Source organism: Populus euphratica, unplaced genomic scaffold (assembly GCF_000495115.2).
Source record: "Populus euphratica unplaced genomic scaffold, PopEup_1.0 scaffold326.1, whole genome shotgun sequence".
Classification (NCBI taxonomy): domain Eukaryota; kingdom Viridiplantae; phylum Streptophyta; class Magnoliopsida; order Malpighiales; family Salicaceae; genus Populus; species Populus euphratica.
In genome coordinates, this window is record NW_011500216.1 from 113,260 (window position 1) to 137,722 (window position 24,463).

Genomic DNA, 24,463 nt, shown 5'->3' on the forward strand with positions numbered 1-24,463 from the left:
CAATGTTTTTAGAATCGATAATTTTTTTATCAAGTGAAAGTTGTCTTTTCGAGCCTTTTTTTTAAATAAAAAAATAAGAAATAAAAAAATATTTAGACAAAAATAAAAAGAAAAAAACAAAGAACTAAAATGAATTTAGGTTGCTTGTTGAACCAAGCAATTAAAAAAAAAGGACAAGATCTCTAACCGATAAATAAATAGTTATAACACACAAAAAAACTCTAATTCCATCTTTACGAGAGCATGTACCAATAAGACACAAAAGTAACAAAATAAAAGACTCGCTCTCTCCCTCACTATTACAAATTGTGTCTAATAAATACATGACCAACAAATAAAATCACCATGATAGCTCCCCACAACTGAAACTCCCAACCAAACACACTTAGCAACAACACCATCTCCTCTCCCTCACAGTCTCCCTCTCATCATCACTAGCAAACGCTTCCGTCCCAACAATTGTCACAATCCCCAACCATTATTGGCCTTTCTTCCTTCTTGATAAACACTCCTAAACTAACCCATCCATCCAAAGCAACGCACTAGACCCACGTGCCAATATTTTTTGTTTATTTTAGCAAATCAAGCATCATTTCAAAAGGTCCAACAACTATTAATGGTCAACATAACCACAAATGTTATTTGAAAAGACCATTAAGCATGGGTTTGATTTGAATGAACAATTGTGATGAGTCATTGATTTTTTGTTATTAATTTTAAATTACTTGATTTCTTATGATTAATTTTGAATTACTTGATTTCTTTTGATTAATTTTGTGATTAATTGATAATTTGATGGTAATGGAGTAATATATTTGGTTGATTATATTTTTAAAAATTGTTTATAATGGTTTGTTCTATTTTTTTTGGATGCACGAATTGTTTGTTGACAATCATGAAATTTTAAATTGTTGAGATTATTAATTTGTTTTGATTTGAAGTGATTAATGATGTAAATTTAAATGTTTGAGAACATTACCTTAAGGTAATACTATTTATAATTGCGATATTGTTATCATATTTCTAGATCTATAAAGACGTCTTTTTGATTGATAAATCTATAGTATTTGAGTATATTTGTGAGTTTAGAGTTAGTAATCAAACTATGATTTTGAAAATAGAGGGAGGATGATTTGCATATGTTTTTTATTGAAAATTTTGGGTCTAACACCTATCCTTTAAACACTAAAAAGAATAATTTGTTTATTTTTAATGTCAAGATTTATAAATTTACATGTAAGATATATTTTCAATATTGAAAACAACAAATTAATCCCATTATAAAAAACTGACCATCTCCTTTCTTTCTTTTTTTATTTATTTTTAATACAAGAAATTAAAAATTTACCCATAGGATGTATTCTCAATATTAAAAAAACAAGTTAAGCCCATATTTAAGTATAAATATCATTTCTCTCTCTCCCTTTTATATTTAAATTTGAGATTAAGAACTTATATGTAATCTATTTTTTTAGTTTTAAATAGACCAGTTTTTTTTTTTTAAAATATAAATTAAAAAACAACAAAAAAATCCTTCTATCAAAACACATTTATGATTTAAATTTCACATGTCTAAGTTTCTCAAAAACAAAAAAATTGCATTTTAATACAAAAAATACGAAAGAAAACAAACACATTGCATGATTTAGCATTTCTTGGAAATACAAAAATAATTAAAAAATAGTTTTTATGTTTTGCATGCATCGTAGGTTTAATATCAAGTTTATTAAAGCTATGAGGACTTGACATAAATTTCAACCAAAAAAAATTGTTTATTATAATATCAAGGATTATAAACTTATACATAAAATGTATTCCGTATATTAAAAAAAAATACAAAAACTATGTTTTGACTCTAGAATTGCTAAATTTAACCTTTAAAACCATGGTCCACTTTACTAGGGTGGACCTACTTTAACTAAAATATAGACCAATGGTTAAAAAAAAAAACACAATCATACCTTTATAATATTTAAATGAATAAACAATATAGCTTACTTTAAATAGGGTGTATTAGGGATGGAATTGTTCTCCTCATACAAAACCAATCCCTTTATCTAAACATTAAAGATTACTAGGGTTCATCGTGATATTAGGTTGAGACTTTAAGCCTTTTTAACTGATAAAGAACAAGAACTCCTTGTTCTTTACACCTATACATAAAAATCCTAATCTAGGAGGATAATTATTGTGACACAATACACGTGTGATAAAATAGCAATTTCTTTAGGACTTTCCCATAGAGTAAGCTTTGTTGTTTGTCTAATTATTGTATTTTATTTTGGTTAGTCTATACATTTCTTATCAACATACATTTTTATACATATTGCTCATATATTTGTATATTAGATATGAAATAATACCTCATGTTTTATATGCTTTAATTTTTTTTAGAGCACACATAAGCTTTTAGATTAGGTAGGGAATTAGAGAACTATTGGTTAGGATTTGGGCTCACGAAACACCCAACTTAGATTTAAGTGTCTACTTGGTAATAGTAAACATGCATGCCTTTACCATTTCTTACAACTCCTCCATACTATTTCTTATAAGGAATGTTACTATGTAGTTTTGAGACTTTTTTTACACCAAGTAAACAAACTATATATGCTTACTTAATGAATAAAACATATCCTTAGAATATATGTTCTATTTGTAAATTGTACCATAAAAAGCCTAATATGTAGCATCTTAAATTCTAGAACTTATATATTGTAAATGGTCACTATATATATATAAGAGTTATTACAAATTGACTAAGGAATATGGATTCCCTTATCAATGTAATAATGACACCAAATGACGAACATTGTATTCCCTAAAGGTTGAGCTTTTATTCAATTTACCTTTTTCTTTTTACAAGCATCTCATATTTATTTGCTTTGCAAACTTGCTTGATTTTCATTTGAAAGTTTGAAATATAAGTCCTCATTTAAAAGTGAACCTATAACTCCAGATCCTAAAAGAAACTGATGGAAAATAAGGAACAAATTCATCAAGAGGTTGAATATTAGAAAAGGATGGCAAGTTGTAAAAAGGACATAACAAGGCTCACCAACTCACTTGAGTTGGCATTAAGGGAAACATATGTAAAAGCCTCAATTACTAAACCAATAATACCATATAACAAGTAATTATGACTCATTTCCATCAATAGAATTCGGGCTTTAATGGAATATCTTTGGAATCTCAATTCATAAGACACTACTTGTGTATTCAACCTACTAGCCTTATAAGGGTACCCCCAGAGGTAGACTTGATTTAAGAAGATATTCCTTGTAACAAGTAGGAAGCTTTGAAGGAAAAAATAACGGCGATTGAGGAGTCTAGTCTATATGAGCCACTAAAACAAGTTGAAATGTGCCTAGTCCCAAATGTTGTATTGCCAAAAGAATTTTGAGTGCCTAAGTTTGTCAAATACATGGAAACTAAATGCTTATTAACTCACTTAAAGATCTACTATAATAAGATGGTAGAAGTTGTCTTTATAGAGATACACCTAGAGATGGCATGAGGTAGCTACTTAAGTGAATCCTTTATTGCTAGCAAAGTAGATGACAGTTTGTTTACTAACACTTTTAAGAAACCCTACTTTAAGTTCCTAATTACGAATACAACTAACACTTTACAGACCTAATGATTATGGTGAAAAGATTGAACAAGCTATCAAAATAAGAAAAATCAAAGGTCCAACTATGACCTTTAAAGTTATGATGGAATATGAATTAAGAATTGGCTTTTGGATTGGTGACATGATCAAAGAGTTCATGTTTTCTTTCAAGTGTAAGAGTGTTGAAGTAGTAAATAACCCGGTAAGATCAAGGTTGAACAATAGGAAGGTTAACTGTATCAACTACAAATAAAAAAAAATAGATAATAACAGAAAAGGAGTTGAAGAGAGCTTTGAGAAGTGAAATTGATGTAAGGATTTAAACAAATATAAAATAATTTTTAAGGTTAGAGGATCCACTAATGGTATTTCAAATAAGTATAATATACACTCCTTTTCTTATTCAATTAGAAATAACACACAAAAAAGGTTCCAATCAAATTACAATTTATTAACATGATTATATTAATTATCTTATTTGAATAATGCCAATACTTGTAAATGTTGTCAAGTATTCATGTTAATAACTTATGTTAATAACAAATCAAGTTTTTTTTAGAGCACAAATGTTGGTTATACCATATAGTTGGCTATGAAATTACCAAGTATTTGTTGTACCAAATATTTTTCAACACAAATCTAAATTAACCATTTAACAAGCAAGGTATTAAGAATTAGTAAGATAATAAATATAAAATATGTTAGTATCAAACATTAAAGTCTATATTGAGTTTATACTATACTTATTCTTACACTATTAGTATAACCTTTACACCTTGACATAATAAATTTAACTGAATATTATGAATAAGAATATTAAACATAGATAAATAAGATAAGAATATAATTATATAACAATAGTAAATGAAATGAAAAGTATAAACAAGAGATTAATGAAATCAAAACTTAAGCATTACAAAAATATAAAGAGAGAGAGCAAGAATATTATCTTGATATAAAAACCAAGATGCCTAAATACATGAAAATACCTCCTTTTATAGACCAAATTTTAGAACTATTGATTTGATGACTAATTGATAAATAGGTGGTCCCCTCTAACGTGACAATAATCCTTATCTTCTTGTCTATAAAAAAAACATCATTGCTAGTATCATAATTTAAACAAATAATTGATTAGTATTTAAAAATACATTTTTATCAAGGTTTTATATCATCATTTTACACTTGAAGTATCAATAACTTCTTAACTAAAGCATGTTTTATAATAACAAGTCTGATACTATAAGATACCTTTAATTTATGGTAAATGTTCATCTTAAATGCAGGTCTATCACATAAATAAAAGAATTGATTGATGAGTTTAAGTACTGAAATTGAAAGGACAAAGAGAAGGCCAAACTCTAAACAGAGATGTTGGTTCAACCTAAACTAGAACACTGTTCGGTCATTGGGTTATATTTAGAGTTGCAGTTCTTGGATTTAAGTTTTCTCTATATGGATGGAAAGCTAAGACACAGGTCTAAAATATTTATAAGGAAGGCAAACCCAATTCTCTTGTTTGGATGTCCAAATCTTAACAACAATAGAGAAGTTCAAATCTACCTTGTAGCCCAGACATTGTTTAATGTTTAGCCATATCTCAACTTCTAGAAGTTCAAATGACCTTAATCTTTTTTTATGGAAAGCTGAGACAATTTCCTAGAACTTTCATGATTTAAGTCTGTTCAAATTCTGATGTTATCAATGATGTTTTATTCAGACAAGAAGATAAGGATTGTCACTAAGTTAAGAGTTAGTCACCCACTCAATAATTAGTCAACAAATCAATAGGTTTCAATTTTAACCTATAAAAAGAGGCATTTTTCATGCATTTAGGCATCTTGGTTTTTAGATCAATATCGTGTTCTTGCTTTCTCTTTATTGTAATGCTTAAGTTTTGCTTATATTAATCTCTTAATAAAAGAGTTTATACTATACTTTTTTTGAAAAACCATTAGTGGATCCTCTAACCTTGACCTTTGTTTTTATTATTATGTAATCGTCACAATAATCTTACAATCTCAAAATTCTCTTTAACTTTTTATTTTTCTTATTACTACTACTATTATTACTATTACTATTGTTATTGTTGTTGTTGTTATTATTAGTATTATCATTTATAATTTATATAGTTAACTTTCTTGTGGTTCGATCCCGGTCTTGCTAGGTTATTTATTACTTTGACATTCCTACATGTGGGAGAAGACATCAATCTTTTGGTCATGTCAATAATCTTCATGAAAGTTATGGCAAATTATCTCAGCTTTCCAACAAAACAAGAATGAGGTCATTTGAACTTCTAGAACTTGAGATATAGGTTAAACACTAAACAGTGTTTGCACTGCTGGATAGATTCCAACTTCTCTGTTGTTATTACAATTTGAACTTGAGAACGGTCCTTTTGAATCTTGAACTTTTCATGAAAGTTTTATGTCTATGTCGTAGCTTTCTATTTATGTAAACCAAACCTAAATCCAAGTTTTATAGCTTTAGTTATGATCCAATAACCAAATTGTTTCCAATTTTAATTCAACTAGCATCTACTTTTTAAGTTTAACCTTTCCTTTGTCTTCTCAATTTCAGTAGTTAAACTAATCAATCAATCCTTTGATTTATATGATAGGGTTGCATTAAAAATGAATATTTACTATAAATTAAAGGTATCTTATATTATCAGATTTGTTATTATAAAACATGTTCTAGTTAATAAGTTATTGATTTTTCAAGTGCAAAATGATGACATAAAACCTTGATAAAAATACACTTTTAATTACTAATCAATTGGAAATATTGTCTAATTGGATCTTGTTGTGTCAATGGCCCTTAAGTGCCTCTTTAAAAAATTAACATGCCTTTCTCACTCAAAGATATTTACCGGCATCTTCTAAACACTAGACATATTACCTCAACTCCATCATATCTCATACAACCACCATTTCCTAGGTGATACAATCTAAATGAGAAATGTGAATATCATGATGGGATTCTCGACCACTCAATTAGAACTTGCTAGAATTTAAAGTCTTAAGTCTAAAAACTTGAGAGTAAAAGACAAGTTTGTGAAGGGTAATGGTATCTACTATATTATCACCAAACCATCTTCAGCATAAAAAGTGATTGAGAAAAAGCTAATAAGACATATATATTGATGCAAAAGTTGACCTTAGAGAGGGTGTTACATTGTCAATCTTTTGTTATATAACTTTGTTATTTTATGTTTACATATGTTTTCTATGTGTGTTTAGATTTCATCATATCTTCTTAATGAAATATGTCTTTTCTTTATCCTTTTATTGTTTTGAAATCAAGAGATATTTTTGTGAAAGTAATATTTAGCATTTTGTTGTTGTTGTTGTTTATGATTGGATAAGTATAATGGTAAAACTGGTCGAAACCTAAAGTGTGCCATACAAAATGTTAAGAGGGCATTCTTACTCTTTTAACCCCCATAATTGATCTCATGGCTCTATTCAAAATATTATGATTAAATAAGTTTTTGTAAAAACAACTTCTTTGCCAAAATAATCTTGAAAATTTGAATTTGCTGTTTGATTTAAAAAATAATATGTTATTTGTTTAAAATAACATTTAGACACCCTTTTTTAAGTTGAAAAACTAATCAGTCAAGAAATTTTTATTGTGAGGTGATCAAAATATTTTGAACCAAGAAATGAAAATAAAAAATGTGCTGATATCCTATGTCTATTAGGCCATATGATAGTTGTATGTATAATCACATGTAGTTAGATTTGCTAGTTAATGATTCATAAAAACATAAGTTTTGAATATTTCACTTGTTCTCCTTCTCATTTTCTTTACTAACATTATTGGCATAATAAAGAAAAAATTGCATCCCTTCTTTTCGAACAATTTACCCTACTCCCTTTTTCTTTGTTGAAAACAATCTCTCTCTTTCATCCATGACATCGTCATTGTTCTCATCACTAGTTGCCATTAAGCACCATCACACCAATGGTTAACTAGTCACTAATAGCGTTAACACCTTCAAATGTTTCCAACAACTTCTTTCCTTATTATAACACTAGCCAACATATACAAAAGAGTCACCAACAGTAGACTCTCCAATCACACATCAACCTAAACTCCTCCTTAAGAACACATAAGGTCTAATCCATTTAAGCAATAACTAAGTCTTTGTGAAGACAAAAATTTGATAAAAAAGAGAAAAATGAAACTTTGTTTATGGATTTTATTTACAGGTGAAATGAACTTTATCGCTAGTGTAAGAGGAAAAAGGAGAAGGAATCACTTCAGACCCACCTAATTTCTTTCTTTAATCAACAATGGCATGTGAGCCTATGCATTGGCAATAATGGTGGCATGTGGAACTCACATGCCACCATTTTTTTGAAAAATCCAACACCATTCCAAATAGCTCAACAACTATTATAGGTCAATGTAAACATCAAATGTTATTTCAAAATACAATTTAGTATAAGTTTAATTTGAATTAACAATTATGATGAATTATTGATTTGTTGTGATTAGTTTTGAATTACAAGATTTCTTATGATTAATTAATAATTTAATGGTAATGGAGTAGTTTATTTACTTGAATATATTTGCAAAAAAATGGTTGTGTTGGCTTGTTCTAATTTATGATTTGTTGTAAAAATTTAAGTTTTTAGGATTTTTGAGAATGTATAAGACTGTTTGTTGATAATTATGAAATTTTAAATTGTTGACATTGTTAATTTGTTTTGATTTGGAGTGATTAATGTTGTGGACTTGAATGCTTGAAAGGATTATCTTGAAGTAATATTGTTTATGATCATGATATTGTTATTAGAGTTTTAGATTTATAAAGATGTTGCCTAGATTGATAAATCTAAAATATTTGAATATATTGTGAGTGTCGTAACATGCATGATGTTGAATGACAAAGCTAGCTCCTGAAAATTAAGGGAGGGCTTTAGGTTTAATTATAATGTTATGATTGTGGGGTTTAGGAGTCATCACTCAGTATTATGATCACCAGAAAATCTAATAATCTATGAGAGTTTAAGTAATCGAAATAGTTATGCAACGGAAAGTCGAATCACCCAGAGTACACTTATTAGTACTTAAAAGTGCATTTTTATCAAAGTTTTATATCATCATTCTGCACTTGAAGTATCAATAACTCCTTATCTAGAGCATGTTTTATCGTAACATATCTTATTATATAAGATACCTTTAATTTATGGTAAAGCATGTTTTATCGTAACATATCTCATTATATAAGATACCTTTAATTTATGGTAAATGTTTATCTTAAATACAAGCCTATTATATAAATCAGAGGATTGATTGATGAGTTTAACTACTGAAATTAAGAAAACAAAGAGAGGGCAAAGCTTAGAAAAGGCATGATGGTTCAGTCCAAACTGGAACATCATTCGGTTATTGGATTATAATTGGAGCTATAGAACTTGGATTTAAGTCTGGTTTATATCTATGAAAAGCTAAGATATAGGCCTAAAACTTTCATAAGGAGTCCAAGATTTAAAAGTGTCATTTTCTAATTCAAATGGTAGCAACAATAGAGAAGTCAAAATCTATCTTGCAACCCAGAGATTGTTTAGTATTCAGCCCATATCTTGAGTTCTAGAAGTTCAAATGCCTTATTCTTGTTTTGTTAGAAAGCTGATACAATTTTTCAGAACTTTCATATAAACTATCTGTTCAAATTATAATGTTAGCAATGATGTTTTTAGCAAATAAGAAGATAAAGAATGTTATCAAGTCAAGAGGTGGTCATCCACTTAACAATTAGTTATAAATCAATAGTTTTGAATTTTAGCCTATAAAAGAAGGTATTTTCCATGCATTTAGGCATATTGATTTTCAGATCAAGATTTTGCTGTTACCTTTTTTTTTGTATTTTATAATGTTCAAGCTTTATTTTATGTTATATTTTCCTTAATATTTTGTTTATGTCTTTCATTTCCTTTATTATACTTATATAATCATATTCTCTTTTTGTTTATCTATATTTCTCTTATTCATAATGTTCAGCTAAGTTCATTATGTCAAGGTGAAAAGGTTTCAATAATGGTATTAAGATAAGTATAACATAAACTTAATATGAACTTCAATGATTATATCCTAAACAACTTGCTATTAACATTTCTTATCATTTTTATCTTATTAATTCTTAATACTTTTCTTGTTAAATGATTAATCTAAATTTGTGTTGTATAACACTTAGTACAACAAATGCTTGACACCTTTATAGCTAACCATATGGTATAACCTACACATGTGCTCTGAAAAAAAACTTGATTTGTTGTTAACATGAGTTAGCATTATGAATTCCTGATAATATTTAAAAGTTTGGTGTAACTTAAATAAGATAATCAATATAATCATGTTAATAAATTATAATCCGGTTGGAACGTTCTTTGTGTGTAGTTTTTGGTTGAATAATAAAAAGAGTTTACATTATACTTATTTGAAATACCATTAGTGAATTCTCTAACCTTGATAATTATTTTGCATTTGTTTAAATCCTTACATCAATATCACATCTCAAAGCTTTCTTCAACACTTTTTCTATTATTATCTATTTTTTTATTTGTAGTTTATACAATTAACCTCCATGTGGTTCAACTCCAATCTTGCTGAGTTATTTATTACTTTGACACTCCTAAACTTAGAAGAAGACATCAACTCTTTGATCGTGTCATACACCCTACCTAAGATAAGCTACATTGCTTGTTAATTGTTTTTTTTAAGTCATGTTTCTATTTGGTCTCGTCAAAAGATTCAAGTAGATCTTTTTTCATAAGAAAGTCTATCTTATTAGATTATATCCTAACTATTCTAAAGTCCATATCTAACATCACATTTATTTCTTAGATATAGTTAGTTCGTAATGTTTTGAATACCAAACTAGTTATTATGAGATTTTTTATATTTTTTTTCAAAACTTAATAGATAATCATAAATTTGTTGCGATATCCATTTCACATTTAAAACATGATTTTATCCTTTTTCATAATTATACATGAAAAATTTTTAGAATTTGCTCATATGTATGAAAACAAAATATCTTTTTTCTTTTTTTAAAAATAAAGAATTTTTAGATTTTTTTGGTAAAAATCATATATTTTGATACCGCGTCCTTATCTTATAAATTAAAAGGTTTCCTTTATATTAAAAATCTAGGCAAAGGAAAGATGAAGAAGCTTGATTAGCCTGGATGAGGTGTTGGTGGCGGCTCACAGTGGAGCTATTGCTAGAGAAGCTGGTGAAGAAGAGGCTTGTTTGAAGTGGCTAGCGCTATTAGAAGAAGAAGTTTGTGTCAAAAAGATTGTTTATGTTGCTAGTGAGAAGATGAAGTGGCAAAGGTGTTGAAATTCACAGTTAAGAAGATGGTTGCAGCGATGACATAGAGAAAAAAAATGTTGAAAATGCTAAAAGAAAGGTATTTTTGCTCATTTTACGGTCTTCTCTCTTGCCCTTTAATGCTTGAAATCCATTTCTATTTATAGATGGAAGAGGACATCTTATCTTTATTAGGGGCCAATCTTGGCCTTGATTCAATCAGGAAGGATCTCAACCATTGACTCTAAGTCATCATCATGAGTTGCTAAATTTAGCTACTAGATGTTAATCGATTTAGCATCTTTAAGGTGGCGTTGTAGCTATTGTAGTGACAATCAACAATATAAAAATTACGCTAAGATGTTGTACAATGTAAGGCCTTCATAGTAGTGTATGATTTATCTAGTTTGGCTAAGAGACAAAGCATTAAATACTCTGAGAAAATGACCACATGAGTAGTTTTTCGGGCATGACATGTTAAAAATGATGAACAATAGCTCGTTAGACGACAAGTCATCCAACATCTCTATGTTTTTTTTTTTTTTTGGTTCATGTTGGTCAAAAGAATGTTATTTTGTACCAAAACAAACAACTTTGGTTAAAAGACAGTTTCATTTAAGTGAAATAGCGTCATTTTGATTTTTATAGGGTTTTAATTAAGGATTTGCATAAAATTAAATTTATGTCTTTAACTTTTTATTTCTTTTAATTGAATTCCTAATTGATCTCAAAAAATTAAATTTATGCCTTCAACTTTTTATTTCTTTAATTGCATCCTTAATTGACCTCAAATTTTTAATTTTATGCGATTTCACCCTTGCCCAACTCCAATACCAATATGAATTTCAGTGCCTTTTTCTTGGTTATAGATTTATACAAATTAACCCTTGATAAACCTTTAAACTTTCAATTTATTTTAATTTGACCCCTGTTTTCAAACAAATTATGTTCTCAAAGTTTAGTATTTTTTTCAAAAGAATCCTTGATTATATATTTCTTCAATTTAACTCTTAATTGATCTTAAACTTTAATTTTCTTGTAATTTTATTCCTGATTTCAATCACTTGACTCCGTAAAAATTATGTTTGGTCATTTAAAATTCAATCTACTTGATTAAGTCTAAATTGGGCTTTCAAACTTAATTTGGCCCATTAAAAGTACAATTAAGTCCTCACACCTAATTAAATATTTTAATTTGACCCAAATTAATTCTTAAAAAAATTAAACTTTTAATTTGATATATAATTAAATCAAATTGCTCTATTAAAAATGTAATTAAGCTTATAGACTTGAAAATTTTTATGCAGATTCATCTAGTAATCCTTTAATATAGTCTTGAATCTGAATTATTTATTTATTCTTGAGTACAATAAGGTATGGTTAGACTCATATCTAAAACCTTATTTAGGCGGTTTTTTTCTACGTTAATCTTTTTATTATTATTGTTTTTATTTTTTTATTTTGAAAGGAAAAAGATAAATTTAGGGGAATAATCTAAAATGGATTATAACAGTGAGTTCAAAGTTAATAGACAAATTGTGATATTCAAAATGAGAGGTAGATGATCTATGTATATTTTTTTATTGAAAATTCTAGCTCCAATGCCTATCATTTAAACACTAAAAAAAATATTTATTTTTAATAATAGGGTTTACAAACTTAAACATAAGATGTGTTTCCAGTATTGAAAAAGGAATATTACACCCATAATAAAAATCTTATCATCTCCTTCCTCTTTGTTTATTTTTAATATAAAAAATTATAAACTTACAATGGATTTCAAATATGAGAAAAGCAAGTTAAGTCCATAATCTCTTTTCTCTATTTCTCTTTTTTATTTAATATTGAGATTGTGACCTTATATATGAGATGCTTTCTCGGTATTAAATAGACTAGTTTTTATTAAAAAAAAATATAAAAAAAATCATTCTATCAAAATTATATTTATTATTTAAATTGCATATGAGCAAGTTTTTTAAAAAAATTATGTTTGCATTTTAATACAAAAAATATAAAGAAAAAAAATACATTTCATGATTTAACATTTCTTGGAAATATATAAAAAATAAAAATATTTTTTTATATTTTGCATACATCATATATTTAATAAAAAATTTATTAAAGTCTTGATTTAAATTTCAACAATACAAAAAATTATTTTTTATTTTAACACCAACTTATACATAAAATGTATAAAATATATTGTGACTCTAGAAAAGTTAGGTTTAACCCATCAAAATATGGTTTGCTATACTGGGGTGAACTTGTTTGAAACAATAAACAAAGTAATAATTAGAAAAAACATAATGATATCTTAATAATATTTAGATAAATATACAATATAATTTATTTTAGATAAGATAGATTAGAAGCAACATTATTCTTTTCATATGCATTTAATTTTCTTATCTAAATTTTAAAAATTAGTTAGATTTCTAATTAAAAACTTCAAAAAAAATTATTAATAAAAAGTTAGAATTCTTTATAATAATTTACGTGTGTAGAAAAGTACATAACAAGAAAAAGAAAAAAGTATAGAGGGAGAACTCAAAGGATGGAGTGAGGAAGCGTGTACGTATGGGTCTTATGGCGAGTAAACGGAAAGAAAGAACAATCAAAGATTCTATAAGGAAAAAAAAAAAAAAAAACACGTAATTATTCGATGCCGTAGTCCTGTCCTGCAATTGGGCAGATTAAATAGTTGTTCAAGTGGGACCCTTCGGAAGAAATTCGCCATTAGCATATAGGTTTCGTAGCATCTTAATAAGAGTTGCTTACCAAATGCTTCACTTGAACAGAATCTATGAGCATCTCTGTCCTTGATATTTTATGCTGTAATTAATTTCAAACTAATCACGGTTTCACTGTACTTTTGCAATATGTATTTTCTCCCTGTGAAGTCAAGATTGCAAACACCAACTAAACAAAATAAAATAATAATTGCGTATGAATTTCCAAATACAAACTAAGTAAAATAAAAATATACTACTAAAAACATTATTTAAATTAAACTTAAATATTAACATTCTAACAATAAATTGATTACTTATAAGTTCATTTAGAAATTGAAGTAAACACCAATATAGTTTAAATAAACTCGAAAAACTTTTAAATTGAAGTATGCTATAAGTTCGCTAAATTTTTTAGCCAATAAATTGAAGTATGCTATAAGTTCGCTAAAAAAGGTTACGGCTTTTAACTATTATTATAATTTTTGAAAAATTATAAATTATAACTTATGAAAATAACAACATGGGGGCTCTGTGATTAATTCTTAAAGAACTACCGAATACTTAAACGTCATAGCCACAATTATGGCTAAATTGTTATTCCCAAACAGGCACTATATGATTACTTAAAAACAGAGTGTAAATAAGAAATCATAAATCATGTTAGAGCCAATTAACAGAAAAGAGTGGGGACATTGATATTCAATTTTGTTTAGAGTTTGTTTTCTATCATGCTAATTTTTACAGTTGCTATTTAAAAAAATTGGTTTAAAAAATTAGTTTTAGTTGTGGTTTATTATATTAAAATATATGTTTGATTAAAATTGTAGTTAAAACTATTATTGAATAAAAAGTTGTTCAAAAATGTTTGGTCAAAATTAGAGTAAAGGTAACATTAAAATGACTAAAAATAACATATATTAATTTTTTATTTTACAATTACATTATTAATAAATTATAATACATCAATGGAACATTACAGTTATATTCGTATTGTTTCATTAAACTAGTTGTAATCTTATCACGAACATAATCTATTTGAAACGACTTCTAATATCCATGGCTTTACAAATATGGAATGAAATTAGTTAAAAAATCAAAATAAAATTAGGATAACGATTAAATTTTGCAAACGCCACATCTTCTCGTAACTTTCTTATAATATAGTTATGCAATGTCATTGATGCTACTATAATTTGAACTTGCATTTTGTAAGGATATACGAACATGATATGCAAAGTTCTCCACCTTTTTTTTTCACACTTTAAATATACATTCTATCACACAATGTATTGATGAGTGTGCATCATTAAATACTTTATCATAACCTTTTGGTTGTCTCTGCCCATAAAAATTTAACAAGTGATATTTTCTATTTTTATTTGGACTTAAATATTTATATTCATTTAAATATTTAGAATCTACTAAACATGTTTCCCACGATACTGAATTTGTAAGTTGTTTTCCAATGAAAGATTAGTCATAATAATGGTTACAAAAACATTATAGTTTCCTCATAAATTAACGTGGATTTATTTATTTTAATGATATTTCATTTCAATGGCTTTAGAAGTTAGATATTGGGATTCTTAATTGCCTAAAAAAAACGTGTCATGAGTGTTGTCTTCCAATCCAGCACAAGCAAATTTGAATTACATATCAAAGCTACATTTAGAGCCTATTAGAGAGTGTGATTACAATTGCTTTTCAAAGTATTTTTTATGCTGAAATGCATCAAAATATATTTTTTTATTTTTTAAAAATTATTTTTGAAATTAGTGTACCAAAACAATCCAAAACATATAAAAAACATTAATTTTTAGCCAAAAAAATTGAATTTTTTTGGAACATGGTTTGCACCATGTTCCCAAATGTTACCTTAACAATTATGTTTTGAGTCAATAGATCTTTTATATTGATAAATTGATTATTTTTTTTAGATACACGAGCACACAAATATGTGTCTTTGACAACTCCTACACGATTCTACATGCAAAAAAAAAAAAAAGATACACCATGTTTTCAATAATTGAAAAAAAAATCCAAATAATTTATATTTACCATCAATAATAAACAAGTATACTAATGTTACCTTGAAATGAGCCATAAATCTTGAATTCATTGTAATTTTCCACGGTGTGTTTCTAAATTCATGGTCTTCTGATTTTATAATATTTACTACAAGCAAATAAATTATTCTTGTAACTTCATTAAAGTATATATTAATAGTTTCACTCAAATGCTGAAATCTTTCATGAACCTTCCTATTTGAAGCATTTAATGCTAATGTATATAGAAATATTGTTGTCTTTTTAATAACACTCATTCTTTTTAAAGCTTTTAAGCCATGTTGTATTTTTAAATCAAAACACAAGCTATGCAATATTGTTGCTTCCATTCTAAACATGTTCACATATAGTTTCCAATGTTTTTGTGAAATTTCATTCAACCATCTCATACTTGTGTTGTATTAAATCATATAAGGGTTGTTTTACATATAATTATTATAATACTTGGAGAGAGCTCAATTATGCATAATATTAGTCTATGACAATCAAACTCTCATCTTTAGAACGATCCACCATCCTTATCAATATTATTGTTGTTATCATTATTATCATCATCATCCGTATCACCAACACCGCCATTGTCATAACTCTACCACCACCACCAGTAACATAATCAACAACACAATTTATTATATCATTATAATCCTGATCAAAGGTATCTTTGAATAGAGCATTAAATCATTTAACTTTCATATCTATAATGACAGATAAATATTCTAGGACATCCATTCATATGGATAAATAAATAAAATGGAAAAGATAGTATTAAATAGGCTAGCTTTTTATTTAATTTAGTTTAATCACTAACAATCCACTCAATAAATCCATTTAATAGAATATTTAAATTTACTTCTAATTACACACACACACACTATTTGTTTCATATAAGATACAAGATTTTACATACTTGATCTAGAACTTATTACTCAAACCACTACTTTAAATTTAAAATACAAATTTTTACTTTAAGATGTCTTATTATTCTGTGTGGATTTAATCACATAAATCATGAATGTTTTGAAAACAAATGTATTTAACAAGGCTTCATTATTATATACAAAAACAATTGGAATCCAAAATCATTAAAAAAAGGAAAATATATAAAATAGTCATGTACTTTCATTTTGTATTAGCCTTGATTAGAAAAAAGCTTAAAAAGGTCTAACATATCACAATTTTATAACATCTCATGGCCTACCACAATAAGATTTCAAAAACGATTTTAAACTATGGTTAACTATGTAGTTTTCCAAATGAGAAGTTAAAATGTAAAACTTGTATCACAATCTGGTTGGATACATTTTAACACTAATGAATATATTCTAACATTGACATTAAGTTTGAAATTGTAAAACTATGTTTTACTATAGCAATAAAAAGTTAATTTAAGAAAACAATACGTGTGAATAAAACCTTTAAAATTGTTACTCTATTTATACAAGAAATGAGGTAAGTATAGTTAATATTTCAAATACTAAATATTAGTTAGATAATTTGTCATACTACTTTTCAAACCTATTCTTCTACCATAAAGATCTCACTTATTTTTCCTTGTACAAAGATAGATAGAGTTGCATTACAAATCATAATACAAATATAATGCACATACAAAAGATTTTCATACTATCACATAATAATACAAGTTAAATATCTTTGAAAGTGATAGTATTAATGACAATTAAAGTACAATCAACACAATGAAAGGTAGATATAGATAGAAAAATTAAAAAGTTAACAAGGAGCTAAATATATAATATTTTAAAGCAATATAAGGATTTAAGTTCAAAGTGATGTATCTCATCCTTAACTCTTCGAGCAAATGCATATTTCTAGTAGAAAACAATAAAATGGTTCATCTAAGCTACTAAAATAAAAATTAACATTTAAATATTATGCAAAACAAAAATCAGCACATTAACTACATAGACTATTTATTCATAATACACATATAAAAAGATTTGTATAACAAATAACCTGGCAAATCATAATATGAATTAAAGAAAACCTTAACTGAAATTTCAATGAATTAAATCTATTACACCTTATAGAACTCCAAACTCAATTGATTTATTCATCCATAATCCAATGCAAAAAAAAAAAACATATACTTATAGAAAACATAGTTACAACACATTACACAATATATCTCATATGTCAAATTTTTAATGAAACACAAACATAGAATAACTTATCCAAATTGCAATGCGTCTCTTGGTCTAAAGCTTTGGAACTCGATCATACATATGTTTTAGTCAATGAAGCTTTCTATTAATATATTTTATTGTTGACTACATCTCTCTCTTGCTTTTTAAGCGAGACAACTTAGTAGTAAACATATATAAGTCATTATCAAAGGTAATTCCATGTATATAATGAAGTTTTTTCATCACCTTGACAATGTGACATCATTTTTTTATCTTACTACTAGTAGTGCTACCACAATGGGCCAAAAGACAATTAACAAGTTTATCCAAATGTGAAAATAATTATTCTTCCATTCTAGATGCCTTTTATTTTTGGTTTACACACTGATATATAGATTGTTATCTAGCTTTTCTTTTGTCATTACTACATGTATTCTTATTATTAGTAACATTACATTCAATAACCATGTTACTCACAATATCTTCAAAATTAGAAATGGAATCCTTATCAAAATCACCATTTCGTTATAAATTAGCATCATGATCAACATTGATATTTCTCAAGCTAACATCCAAACTGTCATCACCATACAACATTCCTAATGAGAGAATCCAAACATACTATCTAGTAGCAATTAAGTTGCTGAATATTATATCAAATTCTTCATATAAACTTGGCTCAATTCTAGTATGCCTAAACTTTTTTGGCTTCTATGTATTCTTATATATAAAATATTTAATATAATTAATGAAACTTAATCAATTTATGTATTACAAAAATTAGACCAATAAAAGTGAAAAGATAAAGTTCTTAAAAAATAACCTGGATTTTAGCCTTTCAACACCCACCATTAGCTAAAATAATTTTCCATTCACTACTCCAACCAACACCATTTTCAAAAATTAACGTTTTTCATGTCCTCCAATTCTTTTTGTAACCATCATATTTGTTCTTAAGTTGTGCCTTGGTGAAAGTATAATCAGTCTATTTTTAGAAGACAATCATAAAAAATTTCAACCAATTTTATCAAAATGAACTTTAATACAAAAATCACAAAAAGTATGTAACATTTTCTTAATCCAGTAAGCTTTATCTTGAATTTCAAACCTTTCAAGGCAAAGACTATTTAAAAAGATGTTAGACATGCTTTGGGCCTGGAAAGACAGGTTGTGTCTAACCAAAAATAAAAAGATAAGGAGCATGTGATCTTGGAAAGCCAAGGCCACATGTCTAGATTTCTTTTCTTTTTTTTCCCCCCCTTAAATTGGTAGAGGATATGTTGTCCACTCTAAATTTTTTATGGATCGAATGACAAGTTGTCCGTTTATGTAGACAATATGTCATCTTCTAGTCCATATTACATCCAGCTTTGGAGGTTGAAAAGTTAATATATAAGTTTTTGGACTCTAAAAATCTTTTCTTTTTTCATCTTACCTGAAAAATATCTAAAAAATATCTTAGGGATCTCATTAAACTCATTTTTAACCCCAAAACTATTACAACCTAAATCTCAGGTCTATAATCGGCCATGCAAGAATAGTGTCGTAAGGACACCACTACTACGCTAAGTCTCAGAACATACATATCATAAAAAATAAATTACACAATATTTTGTAATCTCACAAATATTCCTCAAAAATAATAAAATCATTCAAAATTCAAAATACTTATTGCATTAAAGATTATTACATTAAAGAAAATCTAATCTTTGAAATAAAAATATAAACTTGATGAAAACAATATAATAGTGGAGCATCTAAGACATCAAGTCAAAGATTAAAAGGAAAGCCTCGCAGAAAAGCAAGACATATTGACCAAAACTGAAGAAGTAGGGACACTCAACCAAGTCTTCTTATTAACAAAACTAATAACTTGAAATAATATTAAAATTAAAGGGTGAGTTCAACTTATTCAGTAAGGAAATAAGATTTAACATACATATTAGATATTAATAGTTTGCAAGTTGATATATCTTGATATAAATATATATATTAAGCATATTAATATAATGTAGTGGAGTACATGTCGAAGATTAGATGACACCAAAGGTGATCATTGTGGGAAGATCAATCGCCACAAGCTGATATCTCTTTCTCACCAACTAGGTATACAGAATATCATATGCACATAAAATAATTACTCTTCATTATTATAGAGTTATTGACAAGTATACGGATATCAAGGTATAATAAATACATGTATAATTATAAAACATTGTATATCATATCAAATAGAATTTAGTTCAATAAAATACGAATGCAAATTCAAGAATAGATTAGTACTTAAAAAATAAAATACGAGTGCAAATTCAAGAATAGATTAGTACTTAAAAAATAAAGCAACATATGTAAATATTCAAGAAATTAAGTAGTTTTACTCATCATATAATTAACATACATATTTATTTATATTACATGTATATTAAAGATTATCTCACTCACCTAGAAAATGAAAGCAAAAGATAAACAAATGCAGAACCAGAGACTATTGAAAATCATTAGAATGAACATTAACCGAACCTATAATGGATACAAAAAACACTAAAAAATAACTTAAAGTAAATCATAAGAGATTAAAAAATTTAAACATGAAGAACACAACATAAATATGAAGTCGAACTGATTCACCCGATCGATCTTGAACATAACCCAAACTGATCGAACCTAATAGACCCGATAAAAATCTATTATTGGGTCAATCTATCAACCAAAATGATAAGTCAATTAGTCATTATCACTAGCTAACCGATCGACCATTTTAGACCAACCGGTTGACTGTCAGCAATTATCGAACTGATTTAAAACAACTAGTCAACTGGTTTGACTGTTAGTAATCTGATTTAAAACAACTAGTAAGCTGGTAGCAACTAGTCAACTGGTTTGACTGTTAGTAACTAGCCAATCGATCAACTGGTTTAAAACAACTAATCAAGCAATAACAACTAGTTGGTTGGTCAACTGATTTAACTAATCGGTTGATCGATTGATCATGATTTCCAAAATCTCAATCTACCAATCTTCAAAACTGTAAATTACATAATAACACAATCTGTTCTGTAACAACCTATGATTCTAGTCATCTAATTAGTTTGTTTAAAGCCAACTAAGATCCTAAAACATCAATTCAATCTCCTAAATTATTCTATCATCAAAACAATATAAAAACCCTAAACACATCCTAAAACCTTCCATAATCAATACTTAATAAAAAATAACAAAAGAGGGAAATTAGTTGCTTTTTTTTTAAATTTTTTTGAACCAAAAACTTAAATTCAAAACTAAAATCTTTTGTAAACAAGGGAGGAAAGTTACAGCAGTGCGGTGAAAAGAGGAAAAGAGAAAACAATTCTCTTAAAAACTTTTTCTTTAAATACCTAAGTTGGTTAGATTGGGTTTGAGATGAACTTTTAAGTTTAAGTTGAACTAAGAATATGACTTATAAAAACACCCAAGCTCCAACTCATCTCTTAAAACAAATATATTGATACAAAGATATGTCTTTTTCATGATTGGAGTTTGCCGAACCAATCTCCTTTTTTATTTTTTTATTTTAAGTAACTTTCTCTTTTTGCTCTCAATATTTAGTAATCCAAACATGAAAAAAAAAAGCTTAGGACTAAAATGTAAAATCCATAAATTTTAGAGACCAAAATAAAGTTTTTCATGCATTTTCAAAATTGATCTTATTTGGTTTTGTTTTTATTTTCTTAACTTGTTTTTTCATGAAAAAATAAAATTTTATTTTACAAAATCAATATCCAATTCAGCGTAGAAATATTTTTCGACCCTCGCATTATTAATGGCGACTGATTGTGGAAGAACATGATTATTCATGCTCCATTCAATTCAAACATTTTGGTCTTTGTTTAATCATATACCATCCAACCATTGCGATTGAAACAATAATTGCTAGGGGTTCCATACATCAACTCGCACTCTACAGACTAGCTAGCTAGTCACGAATTATTACTGTTTACATACGCAAATTTCCCTGATTAGGCAACTCACGCATCCCACTCGATGAAGGTGGTACCATTGTGAAAATGATGGGAATCTTCTTCAAAATCAATATCATCCCACTCGATGCTACCACCATTCACATTCGCACACAAACCTACATATGATATACTGTATATAATTATGACATTAATGATATTTGAGAAAACGAAGTCTTTTGAATCTGCAACTTTCTTCCATTACTAGCAAAACAAAACAAAGTAAAAGGCGATAGAAAAACCAGAAAAAAAAAACTAGGAAGGAGTACAACACTCATTAATTCTAGCTTGCTGACTTAATTGTACTAGGAAGGAGTACAACACATTAATTCTAGCTTGCTGACTTAATTGTATGCGCAGTGGATCCACGTAAATTAGAAGAGCTTCAAAACTTGCCCATGTGCATACAAAATATACGCCTGCATCAAAACCCACATTTATATAGACCTGGATTATATTTATATATAATTAAGCGAGTGTTTTTTTCGAAGGACCGCAAGTAATTAACTCTACAAGGCGGCAACGGTCTCGCCTTTAGCGGAAACTTCTGTTGCGGTGGTGGAGGATACAGCCTCTTTCTTGGGTGCTAATGAGCATTTCTTTTTTCTCTCATCTAAGCTCATTTGTTGTTGCCTGCATTCTTGACTGCAAAAAGCACTATCGCCCCTACAAGATGCCAAATTAACTTGGTTAAAAACAAAGTTGATGCTATATGACTATTACACAGAATGGATTCATAGTAATTAATTAGAAAATAAAAAATCTAAGGAAGAGTCGTTTTTTTTCCCTCTGACAAACTAAGGTTGGATCCCTCAAGAAAAATTATTTCATGGCATGTGTTGGATTAATTTGAGTCGTAATTTCTTACAACAAAAAAAAGAAGAATTCTCATAAATAAACCAAGCTTTTTACCATGTATGTTAATGAAATAAGGTTAATTCTCTTATCTCTTTTCTTGTGTACTATAACCGAAAATCCCAAGAAACCAGCAAAAATATCTCCAGAGATAAATGAAGGGTTTGGAAGTGATAAACACCAACAATCAACAAGAACTCTATAAAACGATAGAGTAATTTGATTGTTGGTATAAGATTGTCAAAAAAATAAAAATAAATAAATAGCAGTATAGTCTACACAGCTTAACATAAGTTGGGGAAATTACTTGTACATATAGATGTCACGGCCAGGGATCAACCGGCGCTTGCAAAGAGAGCAAGCCCTCAAGAAGTGAGCGGTCTCCAAGAAATCAGCAGAAGCCCTTCTATGGCTGGTTCTTGGTGATCCAGTGGCAGCCGAGGACCGTTGATCTATCATTCCACCATATCCCACCTGTTTTTGAGCATGATCTGACGGTGGGGCTGCTTCAGTACTAGCAGTGTTTAGATCAAATTTGATCTCTGTCAAGCTTGTCGTCCTTTTCATTGGATTACGAGGTCTCTTTCCCAGCAACATCTTTGTAATACTCTAAGCACTTCTTTAAAAACTGCAAGATATCATGCTTTTGGGTTTCCTCTCGCTGAGGGAGATATAGATGGGAAGAGTGAGAGAGAGAGAGAGAGAGAGAGAGGAGACAAGAAGGGGGAGTGAGGATTGGGGAAATAAAAGAAGAGCCAGAAATCGAGGAGCGAATCTGGGCCGTTCAATGAATTTCCTGTTTTGTTACCATGGCAAATCCACGTCGTTGGCCCCTTCACTCACGGTGTTTCTTTCTTGTTTTCTTAACTTCGGATACTCTTTTATTGTCCAATCACAGCAGTTAAAAATCCATGAAAGTTTATGTGTCCGCTCAAATGTTACCACGTAATAGACCCCCTCTCCCCCTTCTGCTGGCTAAACATCGCTGGAAGTCCCTCAACTATATGAATCAGGTCAAATTAACCCGTGTAATAAATTTGATCAAATCAACTCTCATACCTCTAATTTTAAACTACTTAAATCCTTCTGATTTATTTACTTTTTTAAGCTTGAAAAAATATGTTGGTAGATTAGAGGGATAACAATTTAATCCAAATCCAATAAATATATGAACGGAAGAGATTTAAATGGGTGGATATATATAGTTTTACTTTATTTGATAGATTATTGATACGGCATAGAAAATATCAAACCTAACTAAATCTAATAATTAATCCTTTTTACTAGAAACAAAGATGAAATGCTTAATAAAAATTCCCAAAAGAAATAAAGTAATTTTTCTTTTTCTTTTTTCACCTTGATAAACTCTTAATAGTTCCTCGAAGTATTCATAGGTAAACACTGATGAAAATATTCTCATAATATATATCAAGAAAATTGTAGTGAAAAAAAAAGTAATTAGAAAAATCTAAAAGGTACAATGATATATTATTTATATTGATATAATTATTGATGAAATAAACCCGTTAGTGAAATCTATTTATAAATTCATTAGTAATATTTAATTTATGAATTGTTGAGCTATCCCCATCTCCCCTCCTTTTATTTATTCTTCTTCCTCCACTAGCTCTGCAACAAACAACGAAACCCCCTTCATTGTATTATAAATCAACCTCCCACCACAAACTTAACCACCCCAATATTCATTCTTTGAGCATTCATCTCATGATTT

The 24,463-nt window shown here is 27.9% G+C and overlaps 1 protein-coding gene across 2 annotated transcripts; it reads right to left on the reverse strand.

Moving 5' to 3' along the window:
* Positions 1-22,051: 22,051 nt before the first annotated feature.
* On the reverse strand, positions 22,052-23,448 carry LOC105112230 (uncharacterized). Of its 2 annotated transcripts, XR_839715.1 has the most exons (3): positions 23,039-23,448; positions 22,221-22,542; positions 22,052-22,167 (listed from the first exon to the last, which is right to left on the reverse strand). XR_839715.1 is itself a non-coding variant. In XM_011007852.1 (2 exons), exons 1-2 carry the CDS (start codon positions 23,326-23,328, stop codon positions 22,386-22,388), a joined length of 447 nt encoding a protein of 148 aa, XP_011006154.1. In that variant the 5' UTR covers positions 23,329-23,448; the 3' UTR covers positions 22,209-22,385. The 2 variants fall into 2 exon arrangements, 1 of the variants encoding a protein (XP_011006154.1); XM_011007852.1 differs by lacking the exon at positions 22,052-22,167 and having other exon boundaries at positions 22,209-22,542.
* Between the last annotated feature and the right edge of the window lie 1,015 nt (positions 23,449-24,463).

Excerpts from the sequence above, each read along its gene's own strand:
- LOC105112230 (XM_011007852.1), bottom strand. The coding sequence starts at position 23,328 with ATGTTGCTGGGAAAGAGACCTCGTAATCCAATGAAAAGGACGACAAGC. Across the intron at positions 22,543-23,038 it reads CGTGACATCTATATGTACAA|GGGCGATAGTGCTTTTTGCA; the intron begins GTAATTTCCCCA and ends GGCATCTTGTAG.